A 17,270-nucleotide genomic window follows, 5' to 3' on the forward strand; every position below is an offset into this window, starting at 1 on the left:
TTCCCCTCCCCTCCTCGCTTGGTGCCGCTCCGGCTGCGCTGCTCCGAGCTCCCCAGCGCCTGGAAGCCGGGCGTTCCTCCGTGCGCCCTGCCGCCCGCTCCATGGCGAGGGGAGCAGAGGCTGAATCTCCATGGCGGAGGAGGAGGCAGGAGCAGCAGCAGCAGCCGCCGAAGCTCCCGCTGCCCCTGCCGCTGTTGTGAGGGCTGCAGCGGCGGCGGCGGCGCCCCCCCGGTCGGCGGGCCTGGCAGCGGGACCCGGCTGGCCAACACTTTCCGGCAGGTGGCGCGTTTGCACTGGGTCCTGGTGGAGGACGCCGCCGTGCGCACCGAGCTGGTCAGGCGCTTCGTGGCGGGACTCGCCGACGCCGGTCCGCCTTGCACTCACTTGCACGTGCCCACGCCCCCCCGCTACAAGCGGCCCGGACTGCCCAGGGCCACCGAGCAGCGCAACGCCGGCCTCGCCTGGGTCCGCCAGCGGCACCAGCACTTGCCAGCCCCGCAGCCCGGAGTGCTCTTCTTCGCCGACGACGACAACACCTACAGTCTGGAGCTCTTCCAGGAGGTAGGGCGGGGAGGTGGGGGGCGGGGAGCGAGGACGGGAGAGCGAACTCCCTCGAGTGCTTTGAAAGAGTGCCAAGGCCAAACTTCCCAGAAACAAGGCCCCCTTTGGCTTGAGGGGACCGACTTTACAAGCCGTCCGGGCGTGTGAGACCGTCGCCATTGCTCGCGCTCAGAGACGCGGGAGTGTTTTTTCCCCTATAGATGCCGCGTCGCCGCAATCCCTTTCTCCCGCCACCAGCTTTGCCTGCACGCCCTTTCGCCCTGCTGCGCAAGCACGTGTTTGCGGCGGGCCAGGATCTGTCCCGCTTGCTCTCCCCCACCTACACGCCTGCGCCCACCGACCGCCCCGAGTCGCCCTCCAGCCGGCGAGGCTGCCAGACTCGCGTCTCTGCCGGCAACTTTGCCCACTCCGTACTGTGCTTGCATTTCATCCGTGACCTGCCCCGCATGCATCTCAAGGCCCCGCAGCGCTGCCAAGCCAAGTGTTCTTTCCAGTGTTTCGCCAAATAGGTGGTGTGGATATATTTATCCTGTTTTCTTGCCGGCAGGGTTTGATTTTGAGCCAGCCTTTAGCCTTAAAATTTGTTTTCGTGCCACCTTTTCGGTCTTTGAAACAGTAAGTAAGGAAATGTGTTTTAAGGTCTGCAGAGTGCCCTGCCTCTCCCGCACTTTTACAATTAGAAGGAAAGTTTTCCAGAGATTGACTTCCAATTGCACTGTGTGTCTTATTTGAGAAATTATATACTTCACTGTTACTTAGGTGCGAGCCTAAGGTCCCCCCCCCCCTAGGTGTGCCATCAAAAAAGAGTGGATTGTCTTTCATTCATGTACAAGTTATAGTTATGTCCCACAACAACTTGTTCTGTGTAAGGGGTTGTCTTCCCTTTAAGTGCCTCTGTTAGTGGTTGGCCCTCATTCAACCTCAAACTGGTGTGTGGAAGCCAAGGTGCAGCCTTCCCATTAACGCCGTTTTTTCACCGCAAAGACCTTGAAAGTTCAAATGCAGTGATGCATTACCGAGGAATAGCTGTTGTTCTGTTACCACTTTGTTTCTGTCTTCCAGAAACGCTTCCTCTTACTGCATGCAGGGACACACCCCTTAGCTGTTGAGGGTTTTTTCCGTTGTTTAAAAAAAGAATCCTCTGTAATCTCAAAGTGGCTTCCCAAAAGTTGTTGTGGTAAACCCACATTTTAAAAATTGTGGTTTCAGGGGGTAGCTGTCTTGGTCTGTAGTAGAACAGTTAGATTTGCATCAGGTGGCACCTTATAGACCAAGAAGATTTTCAGGAGATGAGCTTTCGAGAGTCGAAGGGAGCTGGAGGAAGGGAGCTTGAAAACTTGTTCCCTGAAAATCTTGTTAGTCTCTAATGTGTTCCGCATTTTAAAGGCTACATTGAACAGGATGTTTACTTATATGGAAAAGATCAAAGGGATCCTAGTCTGGTTCTCTCAGCTGTTTACTGTGTGCGTGTGGGTCCTCTTACCACAAATCAGGAGCTCTTTTCCTTAGCCTTGCTGTAATTCCTTTTCTCAAAACTGCCCACTCTTTGGTGACTGAGCACCCTGTCAGGTGTCTCTGATATGCGATACACCCCTCCAAAAAAACAACAACAACACACTGTGCAGGCTTTTGGGCAAAAACAAGTTTATCCCTTTTCCAGTGGGAGTTATTGGCAAATCCATGGAGAGGAGGTGGTAGGGAACAAGAGGAGGTTTGCCAGTTTTCTTTTTTACTTCCCTGCTGGCAGGATGGAGCATTTTGTGTACATAAAGCAGTGTGAAAGGAGCATCTTGCACATAAGTAATGGATAAAAATGTAACTTTGGTCAGGGAAAAGAAAGGAAGTGCAGAGGCCTTGAAGGCTATGCAGAGACACTGAAATAAGCCGTAACCCACTCAGGTAAAGGATGTCTGCTAGCTTGCTTGCTGCATATTGGGACAAACACCCTCTGTGATAAAGGATTTCCCTTTCTTCCAGAACACTCACAGCTCAATAGGCTATAATCTTCCCCTTCCCCTACAGGAGAATGCCCTGGTTTCACAGAATTCAGTGGAATTAACATTTATGCTTTGGTGACCCTAGAGAGAGGTGAACGCCTGTGTTGCTGCCTACCACAGATTCCTTTCTGTTTTGCATCTAGGCCAGGTGCATTAAGAATCAATAGATTAAAGCTGAGGCACTGCGCAAAGATGTGGAACACATCCAGTCCCTGAAGAGAGAGTTGTTTTGGAAAGCCTGCTCAACCCTGCTTATGTGTGTTTAGATTTCAAATGTGTTTGGATCTCTTTCAATATGCTGCTGGCAGGTGTTGATTTCTCCCCCCTCCCCCATACCACCATTCAGCTGAAGAGCCTCGCTTCCTCTGCTTATGTGGCAGCCTCATGCATTGAAACTTTTATTGAAAGTGATTGAAAAGAAGAGATTTCAGTTGTTCCGTGGCTGTGGTTTATTTTCTGCTAAACTGTGGGAGACTGCGCATAGCTCTTTAATGCCGGGAGAGCGCAGGCATTCATCTTCTTGGTTGTAATTATTTCAGCTGCGCACTCTGTGTGGACTGATAGCTGGTGGAGTTTTACTTCAATGGAAGGGATAGGCTGAAAAGCTGCCCCATTCCCTGAAGTGGTGCTGAGGTAAAACAAAAACAACTGTCAAAGATAGGATTCATTTTTTTTAAGAAGCCTAAATTACTTGCATAAATAAAAGCAGTAATTACTCAGGAGTAGAGATGTGAAGGCCAGGAAAAATTCAGAAAAAACCTGGGTATTTTCCTAAAGCTTTTTTTGTTTTTTTCTGAAAAATTGAGAAAAGAAAAAATTGATTATGGAATGTTTTATTTTAACATGATGAATAAAATATTTTAAGACACGGTGTTCAAATATTTTCCAAATCATTTCTAAAAATATATATATGGTATCAGATTGATCTAATTTCTGTGCACTGAGGACAAGCAAGACCTAGGTTACAAACTGAACTCTCCAATGCAAGAACAAGATGCATTTCTTCCTTTAGGAGATGCTATTGTCACAAGAAAAGAAAAAGGTTTCAGTTTTGTTTTTGCAAGTGGGTGGGTATTCTGTTTGTAATAATTGTTTGAATATACTATATTTTTAATATGCTAGTTGTGATAATTTCATGCCAAGTAAAAATGTCCATAGTCATATTTTATGTTCCTAAAGTTAACAGAATGACTTTCAATCTCGAAAAGAAAAAAGAAGTGCTAATGTAGCATTTTTTTCAATTTTCCCCAAATTTTCCGTTCTTTTCCGGTGGAAAAACCGGGTTTTTTCACGAGCTTTAAAATTTCCGGAAATTTTACATCTCTACTCAGGAGAGAGGAAAAAAATTAACTTCTGCAAGAGCAATATAGTCAGAATGTGGCAGTTGAGGTCATGGCCGAGTAACTTCAAGTGCAAAGATGCACCCAGATTGGGTGTAGTGGTTTGTTGGTTATTACTCCTTAAAAAAACAACAACAAACCTGGCTCTTAATTAAAAATTCAGTACAAATGAGAGCCTATTCAGAATGCAGATTGCAGGGTTAAACTTAAAATGTTAAAGATAAGCAATTGATGTAGAGCTGCTGTCTCTCTTTCACACATGCAGACACGGTTCTGTGCCTAAGCTGTCCTGCAGTGTGGGAAGAGAATAGTTTGCTTTGAATAGGTACCTGTTTCCATCAAACAACACCCTGGGAAGCTTGGCATATTTGCCAAGGAGGGTAGTCTCCAACCTCAGGAGGCAATTGGTTTCCAGCTCTACTATTGATGGATGGAATTTCTCTGAGGAAGGGGCGGGTATGTTTTTCAGAGGCTGCGGTCACACGGAGCATTAGCCACGCTAGAGCGACGGAAGACAGGCGGAGTTTCCCGGTGCGATCTCACCGGCACATCTGGGAAGCGTAGCCCTTCCGTGGCTCATCCGAGGCTTCCCGCCGAAAACACGCAGCAAAAAACTAGTACCTCGGAGGTACTAGTTTCCGGAAACTGCGGGGCAAGGGCAGGCGTCTGATCGCGTTTCCAGAGGCATCCGGCGCCCGCCCATGTCCCCTTGCGAAAAAGGGTTTTTTCCCCCCAAGTCTCCCAACGGAGCATGCGCAGTCATGGTGTACACAAAAAAACCACAACTAGTTTGCCGCACCACGCGCTTCTTTTTTGCGCGCGGGATTGTCCTGCGATCAGCACCTCTCCGTTCCCACGGAACATCCACGGTACCTCCACAGTACCCCCACAGGAGGTCTGATCACTTTACTGCGCGTTAGTTTGCCCCGGGGCAAACTGCCACGCTTCCCCACCGCAGTTTCCTGCCCGTGTGACTGGGGCCATAAGAAGGTATAAGAGAACAGATAATCTCTTTCTCTATATTGATTTGGCACCTTAAAAAAACCACAACACTTCTGCAATTCTTTGAGAATGTCTCAAGCGCATTTTATGTTCTTGGTATAAAAGAATTGGAGAGAGAGGTGCTGTGTTGTTTTCACTCATCCATTGATCAGAAACTATAAGTGAAACCCTGGGAAATAAAGATTTCTGATTTGACACTCTGTTATATCTCCCTTCCCGCCCCCACCTCCTGATTGGGATCAATTTACAGAAGCTGTACTGCTTTTTGGCCCCATGTGAAAAGACCTCTGACCTCTGAGTGTATCATGTGTGCCATAATTTCTTTCATGAAACTGGATTAATGGCATGCAAGAGGAAATGGATGCTTAGTTCCTCCCCCCCCATCTCCCAGTAGCAATTCTCACTGCTGGTTCCTCAAGCCAAGAGGAGCTCTGATTTAAGAACCATTTAAAGTGTGGAGATTATATGGGTCTAACAGTAAGGGTAAAAGTAAAGGTTTTCCTTGCTCGAAAGCTAGTTGAATCAAATCTAGGGGGCGGTGCTCATCTGCGAGAGTTGGACTATAAGGAAGGCCGAGCGCCGAAGAATAGATTCTTTTGAACTATGGTGCTGGAGAAGACTCTTGAGAGTCCCTTGGACTGCAAGAAGATCAAATAAGTCAATCCTAAAAGAAATCAACCCTGACTGTTCCCTGGAAGACCAGATAATGAAACTGAAGCTCAAATACTTTGGCCACCAAATGAGAAGGGAGCACTCACTGGAGAAGACCCTGATGCTGGAAAAGATTGAAGGTCAAAGAAGACGGGGACGGCAAAGGATGAGATGGTTAGACAGTGTCATCGATGCAACGAACATAAAATTGAGCAAACTTCAGAGGACGGCGGAAGACAGGAAGGCCTGGCGTGATCTGGTCCATGGGGTCGCGAAGAGTCGGACTCGACTGTGCGACTGAACAACAAAAATTTTATGCCTGACATAATAAGCAAATCAGCAGTTTGGCATAATCTGGCTTTGTCTACATTATTAATCAGAGCTTTTGTTTGTTCTGTTTAAAGCATTATATAACTTTATCCAGCTACCTCCAACTGTCAACGTGGTCTGCAGAAACTTTCTTTTGTCCTGAGGCTTTATTACTTATTCTGAAATGTATACCTTGCTTTTCTCCACGGTGGGGGTCCAGAGCAGCTCACCACACCGTTCTCCACTGCTCTGTTTTATCCTTGCAACTACCACCCTGTGAGGTGGGTTAGGTTAGGCACACAAAGTGTGACTGGTCCAAGATCACCCAGTGAGCTTCTGTGGCAACGTGAGCATCTGGAGTGGATCTCCCTAGGCCTTGGTCTGGCCTTCTGAGCATGCTGGCTCTTTTGCTTCCATCGATAGTCATATGGGATAGAAAGTTTTTATATATACATTAAACTAGCCTGATACCCGTGCTTCGCTATGGTATTTAAGTTCCGTAAATCCAGTTATGATACTGATGATGTGAAGTCTGAAATATGATATTTGTTGTAGGAATTCTAATGGAGAAGATTGTAGTGTAAGAAATGAAGTGAGACATACATTCTTTTTCTCTCTCTACCGAAGGACCTCTCTCTAGACCACATTGGTGGTTCTGCGCATAGTTGCTAGGGTCACCAGGCTGCTTGGTGAGCTCACTCTGGAGCAGGCCACATAGAGCGGTCCATTTGAGAAGCAGTCGTCTGTTAAGTCCACTCCTGCTACCTTCCACAAAAGTGATGGCCTCCTTACTTGTTATTGTGTAGTGGGTTGACCGCGTGGCTAGGCCCACTCAGCTCCCATAACATGGTGTACGCTTGACTCTTACACAACTAAGACAAAGACAAACGGCCAGGAGGCCAACTATATACATATCCAGGGGACACCCCTGGATCCCATTGGGAGGTTCAAACTTCCCTCCCCGTTTCTATTGGCTCCCTGTTGGAGAGACCAAGAGACCAGTTCCCATTGTCCACCCAGGGTCAAGCCCTGGGTACTCGCTGGCCCCTGGTGGCGGCCAGCGGACACAACATCCTGCTGAGCAAACCTCCCCGACGGCTGTAAGCATCCCAGCTCTTCTCCTACACCTGACAGGCAGCTACCTGTCCAGTGTAGGAGGGGGGAGGAGTATTAGAAGCGACTGTGGAAGCAGGGCTGGCAGGGTCTCCAAGGCGTTACTGCTTTTTTATAATCTATTAATTTTCCAAACAAAATAAAACAAAAAAAGGAATACATATATATATATATATTTGTAGGCACATCTACAAAGTCGTACAGTTGTTGGCAGATTATTGGAATAATATTATCTTTAAGAGATTAACTAAAGTTTCAAATCGCGCATTTCATACCTTTTTACTTCCGTATTATATCTGATAAATTTTTCAGATTATCTAGCACGGAGCCAAAAACAAGAAACTTAGACAATTAATTATCCCCTTACCTGACACTTATTATTTAAATTATTCACTATCCTAATTTCTATTGAAATTCCTTTAATATTCCATTGATATTTCTTCTTTACCATTTAAACATTTATCTCAATCAACTAACTATAAATATGCAATAAAGACACAATTAATTCTTAAAAATCAAATTATGACTACAAATTATTATCACAAATTATCACAATACACCTAATTACACCCACATTAATTCATTAGTTATAGGATGACCAGATTTTACTTAAAAGTTTTGGAAATTAGCTTTTATATATACACCTTATTAAGGTCCCTTACTTACTACAACACAGAAGATCAATCTTTTTTCCACAAATTAAACTCTGCTTAAATCTATAAAATACAATTTTATTAAAAAACACTTTTAAATCCTTATACCTAACTTAAACTCTATCCTAAGTGCAAAATATAACCCCAATAAAAATAATTAACCCCATTTCACCTTTACTAAATCATCATTACCACTCTACACTCCACCAATTACTACAAAACTACATACTACTAAGTTACACATAGTCACCGAGGTTGGTGCCTCGTCCTGTGAGGCCTCGACAGGAGTGGGTGGTCTTTCCCTGACTCTTACTTCGGGGATGTTGCTGTCGGGCCCCTCTGGCCTCAGTGGGGCCTCCTCCTCTCTCGGGAGGTGGTGCCGCCTTAACTGGTCCATGTGTTTCTTTAGGAGCTGACTGTCCTCCGTGGATACTTCGTATGAGACCTGTGGGCCAGATGACCCGGCCTGCCAGCCACGGGAGTCCTTTCCCGAAGTTCCAGATGAAGATGGGGTCTTCTGGGAAGAACCTCCTGGGAGCTTCCCTCTGTTTTGACAGCCTTCGTGACTCGGGCGTCCTGTCTGGATGCAGCCGGTCCAACAGGATGGTGTGCCGCCAACCCATTAGGAGTTCGGCGGGGCAACGACCATTGATGGGGTTTGGAGTGGCCTGCTGGGTTAAAAGGAAACCGGCTAGTCGCAACTCCCAGTCCCTGTCCGAGATCCAGCTGAGGGCTTCTTTTGCTGTCTGCACCATCCGCTTCGCCTGTCCGTTGGTTGCAGGGTGGAAGGGTGCAGACCTCACATGCCGAATTAAGTTCCTCCGGACTAACTCTTGGAACTCCTCCGAAGTAAAAGCCGTTCCGTTGTTTGAGACTATCGTGTCCGGCAACCCATGGGTCGCACAGCGCAGTGTGCGGATGATGGCCTTTGAGGACATGGTGGTGACGGGGCTACTCTCCAACCATTTGGAGTATGAGTCCATGGTGACTAAGAATAGCAGTCTTTCTTGGAAAGGGCTTTCGAAATCTATGTGTAGCCGGGACCACGGTTTGTGGGTGGACTCCCAGGTCTGAGTGGGTGCACTCGGTGGATTCGGGCAGACCGCCTGGCATGCCTGACATCTCTGCACCCAGGACTCAATCTTCACGTCAATCCCTGGCCACCATACATAGCTCCGGGCCAGGGCCTTCATCTGGACTATGCCCGGCTAGGCCTCATGTAGTGCGGTGAGGATGCGGTGTCGTAGGGTGTTCGGGATGTTGACTCTATCCCTCCACAGTAGGCACCCTTTGTAGGCCAAGAGTTCATTCTTGCAGGTAGTGAAGGCTGTGAATTCTGGATCTGCGGCGGCCACGGGCCACCCCCTCACCACCTAGCCCAAAACCCAGGAAATTACAGGGTCTCAGGCCGAGCGCCTGGCAACATCAGCGGCTTGCAGTAGGAGTACCCGATGGGCGGGAGCCGGGTTGGCGTCAACTGAACGGAGCGGCAGCCGGCTGTGGGCATCTGCATGTCCCATTGCTTTCCCCAGGTGGTGTTCCAGGCGATAGTTGTAACTCATCAGAAAGAGGGACCAGCGGAGGACCAGCGGGGAAAGTACCTGGGGAGTCTGTTTGTCAGCCACAAAGAGCCCGAGAAGCGGCTGGTGGTCTGTCACAATGGTGAAGGGGTGGGCGTACAAGAAGTCGTGAAACTTTTTTTTTTGGCCCCCCGGAGGGGATTTTTTTATTGCATTTTTTAATTAGACTACAAACTACAAAGAAAATAAGGGAGGGGAACTACAATTAGGGAGAAAGAAAAGATAACCACTACTATCTAAAACCCCAAGAGTAGGAGATAATTAAAACAACTTGAATATAATTTTTTCCCATAAATCGCTAATATCTTTTGAACTTAGTCAGACATGCTAAAATATCTTTTAAATCTTAGATTTAACTGTTAGAAACCCCAGAGCATCTCATTATTAAAAGCTATACTTTCAAAGGCACAATTCAGAGTCCTTCAGCCTTCATTTTTTCTTATCTTGTCTTTTCCTCAGTTTGTGTGGACTTTTAGGGGCAACCGCCCCTTTTTCAGAAAAAGAGTCCTCTCTGGAAGACCCTGAGTCCAACTCGTCAGTGGACTTGCTGTCCTTCTCTTTATCCACATCCTCTGGCTCACCCAACTGGATTCTCAAGAACTCCTGTGCTTTGGAAACAGAGTCAATCTTTTCTTTTTTGTCCCGAATTTTGAAGGTTACACCCTCTGTAATTAACCACCTGTAGACAATTGCATTTGTTTGAAGAAAAAGAATTAAATCTTTTTATTTATTTCTCCTTTGTCTTATTTCAAATGGGATATCTTTCAAGATCCTTATAGTATTGTTCCCAATTTTCAAGGGTGACACCGCAGTCGCTCTCAGGATGGAATCCCTCACGTGCCTCTTCGAGAATCTCATTACTATTTCCCCAGGCAGAGTATTATTCTTTATATAGACGGAATAAGACCTGTAGGCTACATCCATCTCGCTCATAAGATATTCCGCCTTTAAATCTGTCACTGGGGCTAGTGCTTCGCTCATCATTTGCTTCAGATTCTCGCCTTTGGATTCTGAGACACCTTGGAAACGAAGGACCAGGTTTGCCTTTTCCATTTGTAGCTGTAAAAGTTGTTCTTCCATAGAGACTTGCTTCTTTTCCAGTTTTTGCACCTTTTTCTTCACCTTTTGAGTTCTGGCGTCAACTTCTTTCACTTTCCCAGCTGTTTGCTCCGTAATTTTAAGAGTCTCATTCAATTGAAGCTGCTGAGTGGTGATGCATTGGTTCATCATTGACAACTGTTCCTTGAGATTAGTCATCTGGTCCAGCAGGGGGCGCAGGGATTCTGCCAACGTTTTAGCCAACTCGGTGGTTTCTTCCGGACAAGGGCTCCCAGCTACTTTAGCTTTTAAAAGATTCTCTTTCTCAGTCCCCTTCCCTGCCATCTTTATGGATTGTTTATTTTCCGAAAATTTACTAAAGTCTCTGAATATGCGCTCATACGCTCATCCACGCCCTGGTAAGTCTCTCCAAACAGATTTCAGCGTTTTTGCTTCCACTCCCCCCTCAGATCCGCTTTTTAGTTCATCTTGTTGGAAGTCGTGAAACTTCTTGACACCTGCCATGATCGCCAGGCCTTCCCAATCGATCTGTGCATAGTTCCGCTCTGCGGCCAACAAGGTCTTGGTAATAGGCCACGGGAACCTTGCAGACATCAGGAAGTTGGTGACCCAGCATGGTACCCACGCTGTAAGGGGATGCAACGCAGGCCAGAATCACCGGCAGGGATTCATCGAAATGCACAAGCACGGCGTTGGAAATCAAGAGTGCTTTGACCCCCCCATAACGCCGCGGCCTCCTGGGGGCTCAAGAACCATGGCACTTTTTTGTCCAATAAGTTGTGCAGCGGCTCCGCAACCACCTTGGCGGGGAAGAAGGCGTGGTAGAAATTCAGAAGGCAAAGTAATACCTGAAGTTCCGCCTCAGACTTGGGTGTAGGGGCCTTGACGATGGCTTTGACCTTGTCCCTCGGTGGATGGAGGGCTTCCGTGTCGACCCGGAACCCCAAGAAATCAACCGCGGGGACCCCTAGTTGGCACTTCTCCTGCTTTACTCAGAGCCTGGCCCCATTGAAACGGCGGAGAACCGTGCGGAGGCAGGTGGCAAATTCCTTTAGAGTCGCTGCGGCAATCAAGATGTCGTCGAAGAACGATGTCACTCCAGGGATCTCTTTTAAAAGAGAGTCCATTAGGTGCTAGAATATACCCAGAGCCACGCTCACCCCGAACTACAACCGTTTCACCTTGAACGCTTCCCGGTACGTGGCTATGGTTTGGGCGGCCTCAGTGGCTTCATCTACCGGAAGTTGCTGGTACGCCTGTGCGAGAGCCAGCTTGCCAAAGATCTTAGCCCCCGTCAAGGTGGCTAACACATGGCTTACGACCGGGACCAGGTACACATGGTCCTGTAGCGTGTTGTTCAGGGTGCACTTGTAGTCTGCGTAGATGTTGACATCGCCGTTAGGTTTTATGGGGGTGATGAGGCCAGGTTTCAATGAGGTTTCAATGAGGCCAGGTTCTAGGACCCTTTGCGCCACCAGGTGGTCCAGCTCTGCGTCGATTTTTGGGCGCAGGGCAAATGGGGCACTTCGAATCGCATGTGGATGGGGGCCACCTGTCAGGAACTTTAGGCAGGTAATCCACACACCCAGGCTTCTTCAGAAGATAAGTGTTTATTATGGTCACGCAGAACTAAAGTACATGTAAACAGCCTGTGTTAAGAATGCCCTATAATGAGATGGCTACTAACTTATAGCATATTCAAACCATACCCCCATCTGCGATGCCAATGAAGTTTTCTCGCATGCACGGGCCCTGCCAGCAAGCAAGCATTTTTGTGCCCAAAGCAGTTACAGTTCCCAGGCCTAGGGAATTACAGCAAAGCAAAGCATCTTCAAGGCCAATGTGCAGATAGCAGGAGCGTTAGGCAGAGAAGTGCTGAGAATGGGAGGGATAAAATCCCTCCTCACATTCCAACACCATGACAGGGCTACCTGACACCACCTTTGGGTCAAGTTGTAAAGAAACTGGGGGTCCCGTGTAACTTCCAAGGGCCCCATCAAAGATGGCCAGGAACTCCCCAAAGAGTCCTGTGGGGCGCATTGCTTAATTTCCTCGATCATGATCCCCAAAGGCATGAACCACGCCCGCTCCAGGAGACAGACCAGGTTCTCTTCAACAACAATCAAGTCCAGGTAGCTATCGAAACCCTGGTACTGCACCCTGAAAGCCCCCACTCCCCGTATCGGGACTTGGTTTCACTGAAAGTTCACCAAGTTTATGGGGGATGGCCGCAGGCGGGGGCCCCCATTGGGACACAGTCTTTTGAGCATCTCTACCGAGATGATGGACGCTACAGACCCGGAGTCTAACTCCATGGAGTAAGGGGAACCCTCAATCTTAACCCGGACCTGGAATTTTGGGGCTGCCATCTGACTGGGGAGGCGTAGTACCTGGAGGGGAGGTTGACTCATGAGGAGGTACAGCTCATCCGGGGATGTATCAGCCTCGTAGTGAGCGGTGGCCTGGCGGTGCTGGGGCAGCTATGTGTTTGGGGCTTGGGCCCCCTTGGACCGGCAAGCCCATGGGATGTGGCCGGAGCGCCCGCAGTTCTGGCACGTGGCGTCCCTGAACTGACATGTCTTATAGTCATGTTGGTCTCCACAGCTGGCGCACTCTGGTCTGGCGGAATCCTCACCCCGGGTAAAGCGCAGGGCTAACCCAGTCCTCTTTCATCGTGGTTGTTGCTGGGTCCGGTAGACCTCCTTGCTATCGTTGTCACTGATGCCAGTACCCGCTTGATGCGTGGCGGTGGACCGATGACTGGCTGAGGGGCCAGCAGCCAATGGATACGATCTTTCCCATGCTGTGGCCATGGAGAAGGCGGAAGAGAGAGTACATTTTTCCATCTCCATGATCCGTCTCCTGAGCTTTTCCTCTCGAAGGCCACAGATGAAGTGGTCCCTGAGAGCCATGTCTAGGTGCGTCCTGAACTCACACTCGGAGGCGAGGCGGCAAAGCTCCGCCAGGAAATCGGCGGCGGACTCCCGGCCCTGTTGGTTCCTGAGGTGGAAAGCCACGTGGCACGACATCTCCAACGGTCATGGGACGAAGTGATTTTGCAGCTCTGTCACAATCTGCTTGAACGGTGCCTCTTCCAGGGTCACTGGGGACAGGAGGTGTTGAGCCAGATCTACGATTGCAGGACTGCATGAGCTGATGAGGAGGCCCTTCTTCCTGGCCTCATCCGTGACCTGGTAAAAGATCAGGACAGACTTGAGGCCTGTGACTGTGTCCCCCATTGATGTGGACGGGCTGGATCGAATGGGGGAACCAGCCATCATACTGCACGGTTGAGGCGGGGAAGCGGCTTGCTTGCTTTCGTTGCTCATCGTCGGGAGTGGCAGTGGCAGTGGCTGTGCGTTGTCTTTTGTGGGTGCCTAGCAGTCAGGCTTGCTCAGCGGGATCCCATCCTCGTCACCAACGAAAATTACTGGGTTCTATGCATGGAGAGACGGACTATGACATGCTAAACAAGCCACGTTTATTGTAGTTCACACAAAAAGTCACAAATGGCCCTGAAAGAGCCAACTAGATACGCCCACTCCAGACATACCCACAGTCCTATTGGAGGGTTTGAATCTCCGACCAAAGGACCTATTGGAGGACTAAAGGTGGCCTAGGATCCTTGGCCCCTATTGTGTTAGGAACCAAGCTGGAGACTTAGGAAGCAGACCCCTGGTGGCAGTCTGGGGACACAACACAAGAGTCTTTAAAGAACTTTCTAGAGAGCTTGCAGAACCTTTGTCCATTATCTTCCAGACCCCTTGGAGGATGGGAGACATGCCACAAGACTGGAGGTTATCCCAATTTTCAAAAAAGAGGGGAGAGATGACCCAGGAAACTGCAGGCCAGTCAGTCTGACCTCTTTCCCAGGGAAGATACTGGAGCAGATTTTAAAGGGATCAATTTGCAAGCATCTAAAGGACAACTTGGTGATTTGGGGAAGTCATCACACATTTGTCCCCAACAGGTCCTTCCAGACCAACCTCATTTCCTTCTTTGATCAAGTGACAAGCTTACTGGGTTGAGGGAATGCTGTTGATGTTGTTTACCTGGATTTCAGTAAAGCTTTTGATAGGGTTCCCCATGATGTTCTGATGGGTAAACTAAAGGACTGTGGACTGGACTCTAGGATAGTTAGGTGGATAGGGAACTGGTTGGAGAACTGCACTCAAAGAGTAGTTGTCAATGGCATTTCATCTGACTGGAGGAAGGTGTCCAGTGGCGTGCCCCAGGGCTCGGTTCTGGGCCCAGTACTTTTCAATATTTTTATAAATGATCTGGATGAGGGTGTGGAGGGGCTACCCATTAAATTTGCAGATGACAGTAAATTGAGAGGAGCAGCAAAAGACAGAGATAGAATTCAACAAGATCTGAACACACTGGAAAAGTGGGCAATATTTTTCAATATTTTCAATATATTTCAATATGTTCAATACTTTTATAAATCTGGATGAGAGTGTGGAGGGGCTACTCATTAAATTTGCAGATGACAGAAAATTGGGAGGAGCAGTGAAAGAGAGAATTCAACAAGATCTGAACACACTGGAAAAGTGGGCAGGTGCAAAGATGCAATTTAACAAGGATAAGTACTGAGTTCTACATCTGGGTAATAAAAATGAGGAACATACATACTGAATGGGGGATACACTTCTGGGTAGCAGTATGTGTGAACAAGACCTTGGGGCACGGGTTGACTGTAAGTTAAATATGAGCCGTCAGTGTGATGCAGCAACATAAAAGGCTAATGCAATCTTGGGGTGTATTAGCAGAGACATTTCCAGGTGGTCAGCCATGTTGATCTGAAGCAGTAGAACAAATTTAGAGTCCAGTGGCACCTTTAAGACCAACAAAGTTTTATTCAAGGTATGAACTTTTGTGTGCATGCACACTTTGTCAAATACATGTCTAGATTTAGCTTCCATTCCCATGTATTTGCATGCACACGAAAGCTTATACCTTGAATAAACCTTTGTTGGTCTTAAAGATGCCACAGGACTCTAAATTTGTTCAGCAGAGACATAACATCCAAATCACAAAATGTGATAGTCCTGATGTACACTGCATTGGTCAGGCCACACCTGGAATATTGTGTGTAGTTCTGGAGGCCTCACTTCAAAAAGGATGTGGAGAGAATGCAGAGGAGAGCGATGAGGATGATGGGGAGGGGGCTGGAGACCAAGCCCTATGAGGAAAGGCTGAGGGACTTGGGAATGCTCACTCTGGAGAAGAGGACGTTGAGGAGGGACATGATTGTTCTCTTGAAGTATTTGAAGGGCTGTCACTTAGAGGAGGGCAGGGAGCTGTTCCTGTTGGCAGCAGGGGATAGGACTCGCAGTATTGAGTTTACACTAAGGACAGGAAGTTACGGGCTGGATATTAGGGAAAACCCTTTTACAGTAAGAGTTGTGCAACAGTGGAATCAACTGCCTGGGGAGGTGGTGCGCTCCCCCTCTTTGGCAGTCTTTAAGTAGCGGCTGGACAAACACTTGTCAGGTATGCTCTAGGTTGATCCTGCATTGAGCAGGGGGTTGGAGTATATGGCCTATATGGCCCTTTCCAGCTCTGTGATTCTACGATTCTACAATAATGTTTTTATCTGGACAGTTCAGATAACATTACTGAAACGATACTTAGGCTCTTAATTGCTAGTGAAATGTAAGAAAATAGGGTCTGTGAACATAGGGGCTTGTCCTGCTGATCTCCTCCTCCTGTTCCAGAACTGTTAGTCAACAGGAATTCCAAGTGACATTGCTGCTCGGAGTTCGGGTGGCGGCAGTCCCCTCCCTCCTCTCTTGCAAGATTTAAAGGGCCCTCCACCTGGTTGGTGGGCCCTTTAAATTTTGCAGGAGGTTTGGGAGAGGGGTGGCTACCGACGATTTTTCCCTGGGGGGCGGGGCTTGGAACGGGATGTCCCCAAGGTGGTGTCATCACGTTGGGGATGTCCCACCTCCCCCAGGAACGTCCCCTCTTCTCCCCTGCATTTGAACTTCCTCTGTATGTGACTTCGCCTCCTGTGGCAGCCATTTGGTGGATGAATCCGCCTCCCCTGGCAGCCATTTGGTGGTTGTGCTCACCACCCTCTCACAGAATTCCAAAGGTGCCCACAGGCTCAAAAAGGTTGGGGACTCTTCTACTGGGGTGTGTGTGTATAGAATTGTTGTCCTAGCTTCTTTGGTGGACGAGCTCACATTTTGACAACAAAAAGGGAGTATAGAATTGTTGTCCTAGCTTCTTTGGGGGATGAGCTCACACTTTGACAACAAAAAGAGAACTGGGTAAAGCGTTTCAAATTGTAGGAAGCCAGCAGATCTGCTAAGGAACCAGCTCTATTTTGGCCTTAAAATTATACATTCCAACTGCCAGCATCAGATTATGAATTCCAAATGTTCAGGTGCTTTAATTATTTCCCCCTCAAATTTGCATTGAGAAAAAACTCCACAGTACAATTAAATGATTATATATTTTCTTATTGGAAATAGTTGTTTCATAAGAATATGCTGACATTGCTGAATACAATTAATATTATTATGAAGCATTGTACAAGCAGGAAAGATTATTCTTTGGGGATTTTGAGGTCAGTTTTGAAGATTTATCATTTTACACTATTGAAAAGCTATCCTAAACTTCAAACGTGCTCATAGTTCTTGTGGACGATGGAAATATTTTGGGTAGCCATGGCAAAAGAAGCTGTTCAGAAAACAAGGCACAACCGTTTTCTCCCAAATTAATATTGTTGCTGGTTTGTTGTACTGATGATTAGTTTCTGAATTGCTGTTGAATGGTTGCTATGGTGACTGTCAATTTGAGTGTTCTGTGTCAGCCTTTGCATCTGTAAACATCCTCACAAGTTGAATTTGCTGTTTCAGAATAGGTGGGGCAAACTTTACAATAACATAAATATATTTATAATGTTAATTTTGGGAGAAAATAGGACATGATAATTCTAATGAATATCTTAAACCTAGACATCACTTAAGTTACAGACATTATATTGGAGCTTAT

The 17,270-nt window shown here is 47.5% G+C and overlaps 1 protein-coding gene across 1 annotated transcript in view; it reads left to right on the top strand.

Annotated features, from left to right (window-relative positions):
• Window positions 1-17,270, top strand: part of B3GAT2 (beta-1,3-glucuronyltransferase 2) — a 56,243-nt gene that overhangs the window by 3,783 nt on the left and 35,190 nt on the right. Inside the window, exon 2 of the mRNA XM_015412640.1 lies at window positions 210-561. Coding sequence (XP_015268126.1) covers window positions 210-561 — 352 coding nt within the window. The remainder of the gene's footprint in view (window positions 1-209; window positions 562-17,270) is intronic.

This window comes from Gekko japonicus, unplaced genomic scaffold (assembly GCF_001447785.1).
Source record: "Gekko japonicus isolate JY-2015 unplaced genomic scaffold, Gekko_japonicus_V1.1 scaffold806, whole genome shotgun sequence".
NCBI lineage: Eukaryota > Metazoa > Chordata > Lepidosauria > Squamata > Gekkonidae > Gekko > Gekko japonicus.